This window comes from Terrapene carolina, unplaced genomic scaffold, assembly GCF_002925995.2.
Source record: "Terrapene carolina triunguis isolate 2854851 unplaced genomic scaffold, T_m_triunguis-2.0 Scaffold96, whole genome shotgun sequence".
Taxonomy (NCBI): Eukaryota; Metazoa; Chordata; order Testudines; family Emydidae; genus Terrapene; species Terrapene triunguis.
Window position 1 is genome coordinate 53,510,125 of NW_020664447.1, and position 15,147 is coordinate 53,525,271.

The 15,147-nt window shown below is 40.7% G+C and overlaps 1 protein-coding gene across 5 annotated transcripts in view; it reads right to left on the minus strand.

The window, feature by feature from the left end:
- Positions 1 to 15,147, minus strand: part of HECTD1 (HECT domain E3 ubiquitin protein ligase 1) — a 93,662-nt gene that overhangs the window by 2,657 nt on the left and 75,858 nt on the right. For 4 of the 5 annotated variants that reach the window (XM_029911538.1, XM_029911535.1, XM_029911536.1 and 1 more), the window contains exons 29-39: positions 14,406 to 14,460; positions 13,973 to 14,155; positions 13,389 to 13,599; positions 13,227 to 13,312; positions 9,058 to 9,185; positions 5,443 to 5,644; positions 5,166 to 5,303; positions 3,747 to 4,354; positions 2,084 to 2,162; positions 1,885 to 1,978; positions 947 to 1,097 (exon numbers count right to left, since the gene is read on the minus strand). In XM_029911538.1, the coding sequence (XP_029767398.1) occupies positions 947 to 1,097; positions 1,885 to 1,978; positions 2,084 to 2,162; positions 3,747 to 4,354; positions 5,166 to 5,303; positions 5,443 to 5,644; positions 9,058 to 9,185; positions 13,227 to 13,312; positions 13,389 to 13,599; positions 13,973 to 14,155; positions 14,406 to 14,460 (1,935 nt within the window). The remainder of the gene's footprint in view (positions 1 to 946; positions 1,098 to 1,884; positions 1,979 to 2,083; positions 2,163 to 3,746; positions 4,355 to 5,165; positions 5,304 to 5,442; positions 5,645 to 9,057; positions 9,186 to 13,226; positions 13,313 to 13,388; positions 13,600 to 13,972; positions 14,156 to 14,405; positions 14,461 to 15,147) is intronic. The other variant, XM_029911537.1, reaches the window with a different exon arrangement.

The following is a 15,147-nucleotide window of genomic DNA, read 5'->3' on the forward strand; positions in this document are numbered from 1 at the left end:
ATTTATTCCTTGTGTGTGAATTGGTAGCTGGGTAGAGTTCCAAGCCTGTTCTTAACAGAATCCACACATACTGGGCCTCGTCTCAGTTACATGAAGGGCCCTTTAAAATCATTTCACACCACCAGAGTGGTGCAAAGGGGCATTTGTGTAACTGAGAATTCAACCTTCAGTGTTCAAACATACCCATTTCCTGTGTTTTCACTTAATTGGTAACTCAAACAACTATTAAAACATAAGCCTCAGCCTAAAATTTCTCCCCCATGCTTTCCCTACAGACACCACTGTTTTAAACCCTGGTTCCCTACAAACAAAGAGACACTCCCACCTTTATATCAATGATAGAGTTAATGAACTGCACCCTGACAATGCATTAGCAGTGCATCAGCCAGCATATGCTCATACTTGCAAACAGAATGGGTACACAGAAGACCCCTGCTACACAGCATCTTCAGTACTATAACACCAATATACCTAAGAAAAATTAATTTGTATTCTACTGCTGCAAAACCAGCTGTGGGAGCTCACAAAACTGCATGGGTTCTTTCTAGCAGCCTTCCTTAATAGAAATAAAAATTGATTCCAGAATAATTCCCAAATGAATTACAATTTAAACACCATGTAAGTAAAAATAAAACCAAATTAATGTTATCTCTAAAAGTTTCTGTGGCAAGAAGTTAACATTGAGGTTCTATTAACCTACTCTTTTGAATGTCAATCTCATTTTTCTGTTTTTTCACCACCACCACCTCAAACTCCTCATCCAGAATTAAGACTATCTATTGGAGAAATACAAAGATTACATCCACTGCCATGTGTTTGTGCCACATAGTCTTCACGCTGATCAGCAGTCCCTCCAATTTGGAATCTTCGTGTAAGGAATATATGGATGTTATCATTACACATATTTCTTAAGTGATGTTAAAAACAAGGTTAGACTAATAGGCACCTATCTCGTGTGTAGCCAAGTTTAGGTTCTGTGTAGTTGATGATATCCTCAGCTGCCCAAGATGGTGACTGATTTCCACAAAGAATCATCTGAACTTCCTCATGGCTGAAGGAACTCAGCTTCTCCATTGGGAAGACTCGATTGAAACCATCTTAATTTATAAAGATACAAGTAAAAAAATCTAGTCACAAGAATGCATCCAAAATAATTTCAGCTTTTAAACATTTTAATCATTAAACTAGAACTAATATTTTTAAACTATGGTTCTTTAGCTAAGTCAAATGAAGAAATAGGATTACTATACTTAAAGCAAATGTTAGTAATGGCAGCAGCTTTACTGGTCAACACTATAGTCAGCCTGTGTGCATCAACTGTTTACTATGCCTTAACTCTCATTTTTATTTTTTAAAAATGAGTGTTTGGGTTAAATTGAGCAAATCATCTAGTCTTTTAAACTAGTTGGTGCTTGGTTTAGAATTGGGATTTGTGTGTATATAACTATTTGCTAGCAATAGCATGCACCACAATACTAAATGTCAGTGAGTTTAAAATGTGTCGGGGGGAGGGATAACTCAGTGGTTTGAGCATTGGCCTGCTAAACCCCAGGGTTGAGAGTTCAAACCTTGAGGGGGCCACTTAGGGATCTGAGGCAAAAATCAGTACTTGGTCCTGCTAGTGAAGGCAGGGGGCTGGACTCGATGACCCTTCGGGGTCCCTTCCAGCTCTATGAGATAGGTATAGCTCCATAATTTATTTCCATTTTCTACACATATTAACGTTAGTAGTTGTTAGGAACCATAATTATTTTTCTGCCATATGCAGTTTGTTTTTAAAACCGTGGTTTTGCGTGACATTCTATACCACTGTATTAAATCAGGAGATCCTGAATGCCAATGTGTCCAGCTAAATGTGCACATAATCTGCTATGGTTAAGTTACCTCTAAATGCATCCATCTGTTTCTGTATGCCAGTCTGCATGCAGAAGTCAAACATTAGCTCCACATACTCCTCTGCATTATCAATAGTTACCATCTATAAAGAAAATATACATGATATAAAAAAGAGTCAATATTGCATTAAACATGATTGCTGAGATGGCATATTGTTAAAATCCCATAAGGGGATTTGTTTTCTAACCTCATCTTCACCATTTGGCTTGAGATCCACAGCTGTAAAACCATATACTCTGGATGATGGGCAGAACTGGAAATTCAGACTGCAAAATAAGGACAGGTTTTAATAGATTATTCAAATCAGTGACTGCTTTTGCAGAAAATATTAGATTTGTATCTAAAAAAGGATAGCATCTCATCTTACTACTATGAAAACAGCTTGTGGATCATTTTATATAAGAATGTGAACGCTGACACCATATTAGAAAGCAATGCAATAGACTACATAATAAAACAGATTTTTTTCCAATGGATTTGTGTATTTACACATATAGTCCACTTTTTCCACTCTGCTTTGACAAGTGTCTAAAGTTTCAAACAGTTAAACATAAAATATCTTTATAATTAAATTTTGAAACCTTTTTTAGTAGGTCATCTTTTAGTTTAAAATCATACCAGGAACAAACATTCTCAATATTTCCAGGGATAATATCAGCGGTAGCATGAAGCCACTGAAGTTACTAGACATTTAGGCCTTGATCCTGCAACAGGCTCAGCATGGATGGACCCCTTTGTATTCATGCAACATCTCTGAAGTCAATGGGAATATGTGACAGTGCAGGGATTTGCATGTGTCACGCCTGTGGCAGGACTGGAACCTTAATGGACTGATAATACAGAAAAATTCTACAGATCTCCAGACTCTTGTTTGTCACTGTTGTGGACAGGGCTGGCTCCAGGCACCAGCCTACCAAGCATGTGCTTGGGGCGGCGCCTGGAGGGGGGCGGCGCGGCGGGGTGCTCCGGCCCGAGAGCGGGGCCACGACTGGGCTTGCCGCCCTCCCCCCGCGCTCCGGCCGGTCGGGGAGAGTAGAGAGCCCGGCCGGGCTCGCCGCCCTCCCCCCGACACTCTGGCCGCCAGGGAGAGCAGAGAGCCCCGGCCGGGCTCGCAGCCGGGCTCTCCGCCCTCCTCCCGGTGCTCTGGCCGCCCTCCCCCCGGCCGGTTGGGGATTGCGCGGGGGGGGGGGGGGCTTTTTTGCCTCGGTCGGCAAAAAAGCCAGAGCCGGCCCTAGTTGTGGACTCTGCTTTCACACACAGAGCTGCCATGCTAATTTGTAATCATAGAGAACTAGTGTAAACCCAGTGGAGTCTGGGTTCCAAAAGAAAAAAATAAATATAAACAGCATATACTGGGTTTAAAGTTTTTAAACAACAACAAAACAACAACGGTATTACCAGTTAATGCCATGTAAAGGATGTTTCTAAAATACATCACAAATATGCTTGAGATGAAACAGAATATTTACTGTTTTATTTTCTTAGTAAAGGGCTTCACAAACTGTATCTGAACAAAGTTATGATTTCATCCAATAATGAAATGCAGCCTACTCTGAGGGTCCACATAGCAAACAATGCATGGTGCACAGCAATCATTTAATATGAGAATGAAAAAACATTTTCAAGCTGCCACTATGCAAGAATTTTAAGGATACAGAATGTAATTAACCAACCTGGGTTTTGCCAGAAAACTTGTGATAGCACCACTACTTTTAAATAAAAGTATCACTGAGTCTTCAGAAATGAAACTGAAATTTGTATTTTATGAATTACATATGGATATTAGTAATTCCACTAAGCAGAACTGTATGAATAAATGTATGTATAAATATAAAAATGAAATCTCTTACCCTAAATCCTCTATGCTAAGTGAAGGCCCGGAACCTGATGGGTTCTTCAGCATTAATTCCTGTAGTTTTGTGTTCTTTTCATCTTCTGAAAGACCTTTGTTACTTAAAATTTGACGTCTTTTAACTGCAAGGTCTTTAATATCTTTTAAAAATCTGGCTCTATGTGGGTTTACTAATTCAAAGTCCTCCCATGTTAAAATTCCATTAAACCAAGCCGGGGGTTTAGGTTTCGGTGGATCAAGGATAAATTCTGACTTGGAGTCTTCTTCAAAACTTCCTACTGACAGTGAATCATGTCCCTCTTCTGTTGAAGCCTCCGACTGACTTTCAGTGCAGTGCAAGTCTCTATCACCCCGAGACTCATAGATCAATTTACTCATATTACTTTTAATGTCACCCATACACATGAGTTTAAAGAAAGGTTTAGAAATGGGCAAATCCACCAGTCTGTTATCCTGAATGCATTTAGCCAAGAAAATTCCAAGGAAATGAAAGAGTTTGGTTATTCTTTCAAGTTCATCACTATCTTGTGGGAATGGTGCTGTGAAAAGTCCACACGATCTCTGTACATAGTATCCAGGGGGTTTTAATCCACCTCCAATATCAACCTGGATTTAAGGAAAAAAGGGGGAAATGGTAGCTTTGTGCAAGATGAGTTTAAATATAGACACTGTGTTTATATTAGTCTATTATTTACCTTCTCAGAAGAAAAACATTTAATAAACATCCTTCAGTTTAACAAACTTGTAGAAGTGGTCTATTCAAATGTAAAACACTTCCAAGTCCAATACAATTGTAGTTTTCATTTCAGTTCAAATGTAGATATAACACCCAATATTGTTGTTGTGGTATTTGTTAATATGCAGTAATCCAAATATATGTAGTAAAAGTAGAAGAGCAACCTGAATCCTATGTTCGCTCAGCTCAGATCATCAACTACACACACACACACACACACACACACACAACCCTACATTAAAAGATAAAGTATGAAAGTCAAGCACTCAATAGTTAGAAAATGCCAGAATGGAGGGGCTAGAGCTTCTCATCAACAACGCTGAGAATTTCTTAACGTGGACAAAACAAATGTATTTTCCCTTAATCTTGTTCTCTGAAACAGCGGAGCCATTTTAGCTGAAATCTTCCAAAAAAATTCAATCCAAGGTAGATCACTGGCATAGAAAATTTCAGCCTATATGGTTAAAGTTTGGCATAGTTATTAGCAACAAAAAAACCCCAAAACAGTACTGTCATCATGTGAAGTGTCAGGCAACCTTGATAATAAGTGGTACTACCAGGCTTGCCTATAACACATGGATTCAAGACTTTCAACAGCTGGTGAGAGTACCAGTGAGCTACTTTTATTACCATATAATATTTGTTTTTCTCTGAACAACCACAAGTAAAAATGATCCATACCTGACGTGATTCATCATCTGGAAAATCGTCATCACAAAGCCAAGTTCCCAGTTCTGTCCTCTGGAATTCTGCTGCCACCAGTGCATAGAACTCCAATGTAGGCCCCAGGCCTGTTCCTTCTTCTCCTAAAAACTCCACCTGAAATACACAATCAAAGTTAAGAATGAAAAGAAATATTAGAAAAAGAAAAGACTCAATGTTTGTCAGCTAACTATATCACTCAGCCGCCTTCCATAAAAGTGTTTTAAAACTACTCTGCTAGGGAGACATGTTTTACCTCTAGAACAGACTTTCGGTCTGCATGAATCTGCATGATATTTTCAGCCCATTCCATCAGGGATTCACCTCGTGGAACTTTCACTCTCTCGTGTTTGAGGCGTCCAACTCTGAATTCTCCTGGATCATCCCGTCGCACTGTACTTGTGGTCCTTGTCCGTTCAACAGTGGCCTCACGTCTGTTCTGTAGCCATACGATTGCTCTGGTAACAGAAAAAAATATAGATATTTCTTAAAATTGTAAGTTACTAACATATTTCTTTCATGGGAACCTTGAGATAAGTGGATGTGCAAGACATGCTGTTAAGCCCTAAACGCTATGTGCTGTATTGATTTGTTGCATTTCTAAACATTTTCAGAGGCACCTAGAATGTTTAGATACACACCTCTTGTTGTTTTATAAATTCAAATAAGTAATAATTCATTTTGCATTAATATAATGCATCATTCTCAACTTCTGGTGTTAAATGAACAATATAGCAAAACACAACACTGATATAGAATACCTGACCTGAGTGCATAACTCCTACTAACTGCAATGGGAGTGAATAAAAGGAAATAATGCTTTGCACTTACAGTAGTGCTTTATATCTGAAGTTCTCAAAGGAGACACTTATTAAATTAAAACTCACATTATGTCTGTGAAATAGGAATACATTATAGTGGTCATAAAGATGAGTATTTTATGTTACATACCCAATTCTGTAACAAATAGACAAGCCAGAAAATGCACAAGTAAGGTTGAAACACTGTCATTCACACATGTAGTTAAGAGAAGAAAAAGTAAAAACATAACAGTGTAAAGGATAGAAAGAAATCAAGTAATTTTAGCCATAATTTCCTTAAACTGTTAGAATTTCACAGGGAGGGTCTGTCTCCCTGTTAAGCTTTTTAAGCCCTTGCCAATTAAACAAGAACACCTGCAATTATTACCACCCCCACCTATCCAAAGGCATTGTTTTTAATTCTCTCATACTCTCTGTCATCATCATCATCAACAAACTACTCCCTAATGTACACACTTGGCTGCTTTTCAACTGTAGGCAAGTCACTTAATATATTTTTATATAAAACTATATATCCCACAGGGCTACTAAGAGGTTTAATTTTTTAAGTGCTTTGAGAGCCTCTGTAAGTTGAAAGATATACAAAGTATTAAAAATAAATTGCAGGAATATGCTCTGGAGGATGCCTTTTATATGTAAAGAACACAGTAAAACATTTATCTTGTATTATATGCATTATAAACACATGCACATAAATGTGGAGATAACAGCCATGTGATATGTTTCACATGCTTGTGCAGTTTAAGTTTCTCAAACCAGTGCAATTTATCACAAACCTACTTATCCATCTAACAAGGAGTTATTTCAATATTCCAAATCCCTGAGCAACTTCAAACAGCCATCACATTTATCAGCTGAAGAGAGAACTGTTTCCTCCTTCTCCCTTCAAATTATACCGGCCCAAGGCCTAGGATGTTCATGATTCAGCTTTTCTATATAGCAGTGATACAGACCTCAGTGATTCATGAGCCAAATTAGTGATCAGCATTACCCAAAAGAGCCACAGTAGTGTGAATTCATTGTTTCATTTACTGTTTTTATATTTTATAGATAAATATAGGCATTATTCTCACAGCAAAATGACTGACCAAATATTATTTTATCAACTACAATTGGTTAATAATATAGTAAAAACATCCTGACTGGTTAACAAGTAAATCACAGTATTTTAATATCATGTGCTGCACAGAGCTGCAGGAGAGCCATTAAAAAGCCACTTGCGGCTCGCAAGCCTCAGTTTGAGTATCACTGCTATATACCATTCTATAAAAATACCAAGATTTTAAACTCAGATTTCATGGCAACGCGGAGCTAGAAAAAAAAGGAACTTTTTTCATTAGGCAGAGAAAATGTCAAGTCTCATTGTTCCACACTACTTCTCTGAAGGATTAATGTCAGCATGTTACAGAACAAAAATATTTTGTTTATATATAAACAGAAACTGATATAAGGGACCAAAGTCTCGTTTTCCTCTTTCTTGTGCTCAGTACAGGAAATGCTAGGGGAAGAAGAGGGTAATATGCTGGCATGGTATATGGGTATCAATTTTTATTGATGCAACTTTGGCACAGTTATGCAGATCATCCCAAACTAATGTCAATAAAACCTTTATATCATGCTGCACCATCACGTAGTTTGTAGGTGTCACATATGTAACCAAGTTTTAGGAGTATTAAAGTTCTAGAGTATTAAACATGAGTCTCTGCTACCATGGTTCAATGATGCTTCCTTCTCCTTTTCATTACATAAAACTAAACTCACAAATGTGTCTTAATTGTCTATACCAGAGGTGGGTAAACTATGGCCCGTGGGCCACATCCGCCCACAGGACCCTCCTGCCCGGCCTCTGAGCTCCTGGCCCCTCCCCTGCTGTTCCCCCTCCCCCTCAGCCTCAGCTTACCATGCCGCCGGCGCAATGCTCTGGGCGGCAGGGCTGCGAGCTCTTGCCGGTCAGCGCTGCTGCAGAGCCGTGGCCTGACCCGGTGCTCTGTGCTGCGCAGGGAGGTGGCTGGCTCCAGTTGGGTGGTGCGGCTGCCTGTCTTGGTGCTCTGAGCGGCATGGCTGTAGCGCCGCCAGCCACCGGTGTTCCAGACAGCGCGGTAAGGGGGTGGGGGGGGTTGATAGAGGGCAGGAGAGTTTGGGGTGGTGGTCAGGGGGCAGGGGTGTGGATAGGGGTCAGGGCGGTCAGAGGGCAGTGAACAGGGAGGTTGAATGAGGACAGGGGTCCTGGGGGGGCAGTGGGGACTGACAGGAAGGGGGGAGGGTTGGATGGGGCAGCAGGGGTTCTGGGGGCAGTCAGGGAGAAGGGGTGGTTGGATGGGGCAGGGGTCCCAGGAGGGCAGTCAGGAATGAGAAATGGGGTTGGATGGGATGGCGGGGGGCAGTCAGGGGTGGGTTGGATGGGGCAGGCGTCCTGGGGGGGGGGGGGGGCACCGGGGGGGGGGAGGGGGGGGGGGGGGGGGGTAGGGGGCAGGAGCCGGGCCATGCCTGGCTGTTTGGGGAGGCACAGCCTCCCCTAACTGGCCATCCATACAATCTTGGAAACTCTATGTGGCCCTCAGGCCAAAAAGTTTGCCCGCCCCTGGTCTATACTCTCTTACAACTATGTTTACCAATGTGGTCTGTGCTGAAATTAAAACATGTAATAAACTATTTGATTTGAGACCCAACAAAATCATTAGCTGTTATAGCATTACCTGCCAGCTACAGCACACATGCAAATTAAACTGACATGCTGAGGATCAAACATGACGTTTCCTATGGAACATCAAACCACAGAAAGGCCATCCACCCCAGAACCCCTTGGCACAGTGCATAAATAAATAGCTGTAAGTTATCAAAAAATCTTATTAAAAACATTCACAGATTTTCCCCTTTTCTTAGAAATTAAGTTTATTTTAAAAACTCCTTAAATAGGTAAAGAAAAACACTCCTACGATTTTTCATGCTAAGGGAAGTCAAAGAAAAGTTTTACAGTGAACTGTAAAACCTAAATAAACAAATCAAGACATCTCAGAATACATTCATTCTGATATGATCACGTCTCTTACCTTGATGCTCCAAATGCTGTGCAAGTGAAATACAGCTGTCTAGTTTCAAATGGTATTAAGAATGGACACTTGCTAGTTAACTGTTCACACCAATCTGGCAAAGCGCCACTTGCCAGTGCCAATGGTTCCTGTAATTTAACATAGAAATATCTGTTTAAAATACCGGTTCAGGTTGCCAAACAACATGATCGACAGATGCACAGAGAACAAGGTTTACTCTGAACTGACTTTTTACGCCTACTGGGGTAAAAATCATTTTTTAAAATCAGTGAATGAAAAGGCTGATGAAGTTTCAAGGACTCTGAGTGGGATGTAAGGTGCCTGAGGGCAAGCCAGCCACTGAGAAACATAATGAACCACTGGGACAAGGGATGGGAGAGAAGTACCAAGGACCAACGTTCTTTCCCCCTGAGAATACAGTTTCTCCTGATCTGCTCAATAATACTGCAGGAATGATTAAGCAGAGCAAAGATAATGTAAGCACCTGGATGTCCTACACAGGACCACGAAAAACTTGAAAGAAAAATCTGAAGACTTCAGGCAACTCATTTATAGAACCTGAGGCCATTATCTAGATATCTGGGGGGGGGGGGGGGGGAGGAGGGGGATTGAAGAAATTTTGATTGACCTTAAAGGACACACACAAAAAATGAGTGAAGGAACTGAAGAATTTTTAAGAATCAGGAATGTCAGAATTATTAGATATAAAATGTGGTTCCACTTTAAAAATAGCATATCTTCAAGTTTCATTTTTATTGTGCATCAACAACTTCATATCAAATTTGATCAGTTTACATATAAAAAGATGGATTTTCTAAGTGCTAGTCTTGCAAGCTCAGTCTGATCTAAATATCAAGTTCTTTCTAGCTCTCAATATCATCAGTAATACAGATACTGAAGGCCAGATTCTTCCCTCAGTTACACCAATGCAATGCTATTGTCTTCAAAGGAGTTATACCTATGCAATGGCACTCCATCAAAATGTTACACAAATATAAGCAAAGGAAGAATGTGGTCCTGGAACAGGAGTTAAGTTAATAATGCATAAATCTGAACAAAATTCTGCAGGGGGCTTGGTATCTACAGTCAGCTCCTTGTCAAACTCCAAGTTAGGCCTAAATTACTCCACTGATTGGATCTAGTGGAGCCACAACCTAGTTACTTCACTTCATTGTTCCATATCATTGGCCTCGACAACACCACCTCCATCATCACTCTTAGATAGCAAGGGTCTGTAGTGAACGATGTCAGTGGTCATACTGTATGGCTTTATACCAAGGTGTCTAAAAGCTCTAGAGGGTGATTACTAATCTAATGGAGGTAGGTTAATCATGGACAACCACCTGGCTGTTGCCAGTGCATGGCCAGGCAATCTCATCTCCTGACCTCAAGTCCAATCTGCAGGGCGTGATATATAGAGACTTCATCTCTGAGGCAGGCTATATGACCAGAAAATGCTAACTGGTAGTAACCAATGAGGTCTTCAATCCTTTTAAGGCCAGTTTTCAATAATACATCCCTATTACGGATATAATCAAACCACCTTATGCCCAGCAGTCGCCACTAGCAATGTGAAGTAAAAGCTGTTTTATCCGGCACTTCACCAACTGGAATGCTCTATAAACCGGCATTTCTGATCTTCATTGAAAGTCCAGTTTACAGTCCAGTTGGCACAGGGCCACAGGGGTTGGAGTATGGGAGGGGGTGTGGAGCGCGAGCTCTGACAGAGAGTTTGGGTGTGTGAGGGGACTTGGGGCACAGGACGGGGTGCAGGGTGCCGGATCTGGGGCCGCTCACCTCGGGTGGCTTCCCGCAAGCGGCTACCTGTCCCCACTGTTCCTAGATGGAGGCGCAGCAGGCGGCCCTGTGTGCTGCCTCCGCCCGCAGGCGCTGCCCCCGCAGCTCCCATTGGCTGCTATTCTTGGCTAATGGGAGTTGAGGAGGCAGCACGCAGAGCCGCCTGCTGCACCTCCGCTTAGGAGCAGCCGGGACAGGTAGCTGCTTGCGGGAAGCCGCCCGAGGTGAGTGGCCCCAGATCAGGCACCCCGCACCTCCTCCCACACCCAAACTCTCTCCCAGAGCCCATGCCCTGCATCCCCTCCCGCACCCACACCCAAACTCCCTCCCTCTTAGTTAACTGGCATTTTTCATTTACCGGCACCCCCCATTCCCCCAACATGCTGGATAAAACAGCTTTTACTATATATGAAATGTTTCCAGTCTCCTAATGCCTTGTTTAAGCAATGTCCATGTTTCAGATCTGTATAAGAAGATTAGATGCACACAGATTTGATAAACCCGTACTTTGGTATATAATTTCACCTTCTTCTGGCTCCAGACCCTATGCAGGTCCTTCATGACAGAGGCTGCTAAACCAATTCTCCTTAGAATGTCTGGCTTGCTGTGCCCATTTAACAACAATTTACTGTCTACACAGATGAAATCATCCACTACTTTCACAGTTTGTCCAGCAGCACAGTTGTGTTGTATCACTTTTGTGATGACACTGAATTTTTGTTTTTGCCCAAAAACCTTTAGACCAAGGGCAGCTTCCATATGCTGGAAGCTGGTCGTCTGCATCCGGGCCAAAGAAAACAACAGCATCTGCATAATCCAGGTCAGTAAAAGGAGTTGAACCGACAGTTATACCAGTATTGGCGAAGCTTTGTTCAAGGAGCCAATCCATTGCACTGCAGAATAGGGCACATCCCTGCTTCAATCCAGATCTAGTGTAAAACTTGTCAAACCTATTCGTCCCCCATTGCACCTGTGCCCCTGAGTCATTATGCAGATCTTGAATTAACCTCAAGAAGATGTTGAGAATGCCTCATAGGCCCTTCCACAGGCAGCTCTATGGACAACTGAAGGCTGCCTTTAGATATGTTGCTGTCAAAGGATGATGGAATTTGTGATGGATCTCAGATAAAAGACAAAGAGCAAGTATAAATGGGGGTTGCCATACCAACTCTAACAAGACTAATCAATTAAGGTGGGCTATTATCAGCAGGAGAAAAAAAAACTTTTGTAGTGATAATCAAGATGGCCCATTTCAAACAGTTGACAAGAAGGTGTGAGTAACAGTAGGGGAAAAATTAGCATAGGGAAATAGTTTTTAGTTTGTTGTGTAATCACATCAGCCACACCATTAGGGGCTCGTTCACCTGCACATCTACCAATGTGATATATGCCATTATGTGCCAGCAATGCCCCTCTGCCATGTACATTGGCCAAACCGGACAGTCTCTACGCAAAAAAATAAATGGACACAAATCAGACGTCAAGAATTATAACATTAGAAAACCAGTCGGAGAACACTTCAACCTCCCTGGATACTCAATTACAGACCTAAAAGTCACAATTCTTCAACAACAAAAACTTCAAAAACAGACTCCAATGAGAAACTGCAGAACTGGAATTAATTTGCAAACTGGACACCATTAAATTAGGCCTAAATAAAGACCGGGAGCGGATGGGTCATTACACAAACTAAAAACTATTTCCCCATGCTAATTTTTCCCCTGCTGCTACTCACACCTTCTTGTCAACTGTTTGAAATGGGGCATCCTTATTATCACTACAAAAGTTTTTTTTTCTCCTGCTGACAATAGCCCACCTTAATTGATTAGTCTTGTTAGAGTTGGTATGGCAACTCCCATTTTTTCATGTTCTCTGTATGTGTATATATATCTATATCTATATATATCAGCATCTATATCTTCCTACTGTATTTTCCACTGCATGCATCTGATGGAGTGGGTTTTAGCCCACGAAAGCTTATGCCCAAATAAATGTGTTAGTCTCTAAGGTGCCACAAGTATTCCTTGGGCTTTTTTGATAAATTGACTGTGCCAGCTAGGAGATCTCCATTTTAGTAGGCTCAGCTGATTTATTTTTCATGGGCTGGAGGGCACAATATTTGTGCAATCTTTAATATGACTAGATTCCTCTTTTTCCATCATATTTTATATCTGGATTGGTTAGACTGTATTGCTTAAAAAAAAAAAAAAGGGTAATGATTTTAAAAATAGGGAAATAAATTTACCTATGTGACAAATAAGGGCAAAAGAATCCAGAAGTCTAAATGACCAAATCAGCTATTAAATTTCATACAACCAAAGCAATCAAGAATATAAACAGTCTTAAAATTATAGCATTTAGATTATGTTTACCTCAATCTGTTGCAGAATTTTTGTAGTGATTTTTTTGCTTGTGAATTCATCTGGTGGAAAATTAAACTGAAGCTGCTCATCTCCTTCTGAAAATATGAAAAGAACTTGTTTATTTTGTTTTTGGTAAAGTGCTGAATAAACCATGTTAGGCTACTTACAAACCTTCTTGAGAAGTTCGTGTTGAGTAAGGGTCACTTGCAACTATATACAGAATACGGAGTAACTGTAAAACATCTTCCACACCACAGGAATTCTGCCCACTACCAGCTTTGGCCTGAGGTTGTTCTCTTGCCAAACTAAGAATGTCAGAGTTCTGAAGAGTGGAAATGGCTCCCTGGCTCAATCCAGACTTGGATCCATGCTCACAAAAATCCTGTAAAAAGGGTTATTAGAATGAAAATATAGAGACTAGTATTTTTACAACAGTGTATCAAAGTAAATTAATCACTTTACAAACAAGAATGGGTTACTGTGTTTAGGCTTTTAGAGAATTAAAACTTTTAAAAGTACAAACAGTACTATGGTCCAGACTACGATCTGAGCGCTTTTTAATATTAATGCTCTTGACAAAGAGGCATATAAAAGAAATGGAGCCAGCAAAGACTAAACTTGATATTGGCACATGAACCATACAGCAATTTTGTAGTCACACCTCACACCCCTCCTCCTCAAGAACCTTCAAAGCTGCAAAACGAAGCACACAGCCATTCCCAACCAAAAAAAAATGTTTGGATGCGGACATATACCTTGTATGCAGCTATGAGCTGAGAACAATTTCTGTTTTTCCTAATACTTTTATTAGTGCCGGTTAATTTCCAGTGGCGCAGGAAAGCTGAGTCTGCATTCTTCTGCAGGTAGGTTATCAAGTCATTCTTTGGTAATTCATCAGTGCCAAGGTACTGTTCCACATGCTCTATTGACCAGCAACCCTACAACAGGAACCACCAAATGTTGGTCTTTCCTGATTGTAAAGTCCTAAAGATTTCACATGCATTATACACAATTTCTTTAGGAACATGCATTTACAAAAATTTTCACTCATATCTTCTAAATATTCAAGAACTATGTTAGTGCTTTTTAAAAAAATGTTGCATTTCGCAAACTGCAATGATTTGTTTTGTTATAATTTAAACAACCACACAATGTAGGGATTAGCAAAAGTACCAAAATTAGTCTTACCATTTTTCCACTCTCTTTCTCTTTATCAGAATCTTTCATTTCTCTGTACATGATTCTAAACATGAAAACATTAGTGTTAATGTTTTTAAATAGCTTTTCAGAATAGCAGAAGATATTTAAATAATGCTATATTGATTCACTCAGAATCCTTAGTACAGCCTCTACATTCTGCAGTTATACTTTATCGTTTTGTTGGAAGTTGCGAAAGAGCAGTAGCAGCAGTTCTTCCAGGTAGCAAGTGTGAGATGTCCCAACTCAGCAGAACACTTCAACTCATGCTCAGAAACATGTGTTTAAGGCCATTCCTTTTTGGCAAAGCACTTAAGCCCCATTTTCTTAAATGGGGCCTGAGTGATCTTACAAATGCTGGTCTCTAGAATGGTGCTAACAGAATTTATCTAGAGGTAGGGAAAGGATATGGTTACATTAGGATGCCGTCAGTCATTTTTTCAGGGTATGTCTACACTACAATCGGGAGGTGTGACAAACGTATGTAGACATATCTGAGATACCTTTGATGTAGCTAGATCAAAGTGAGCTCAAGTAGCAATAGCAGTGAAGCCCTGGCAGCTGCTCACATCTGTACTAGAGTCCTGCGGGGGGGATGAGGTTAGCACGTGCAGCCTCTTGTGTTGCCACAGTTTCACTGCTATTGTTACTTGAGCTAGCTTTGAGCTAGCTATATCAAAAGGTAGCTCAGATATGTCTACCTATTTTGCAATCACACTCCTGAATTCAGTGT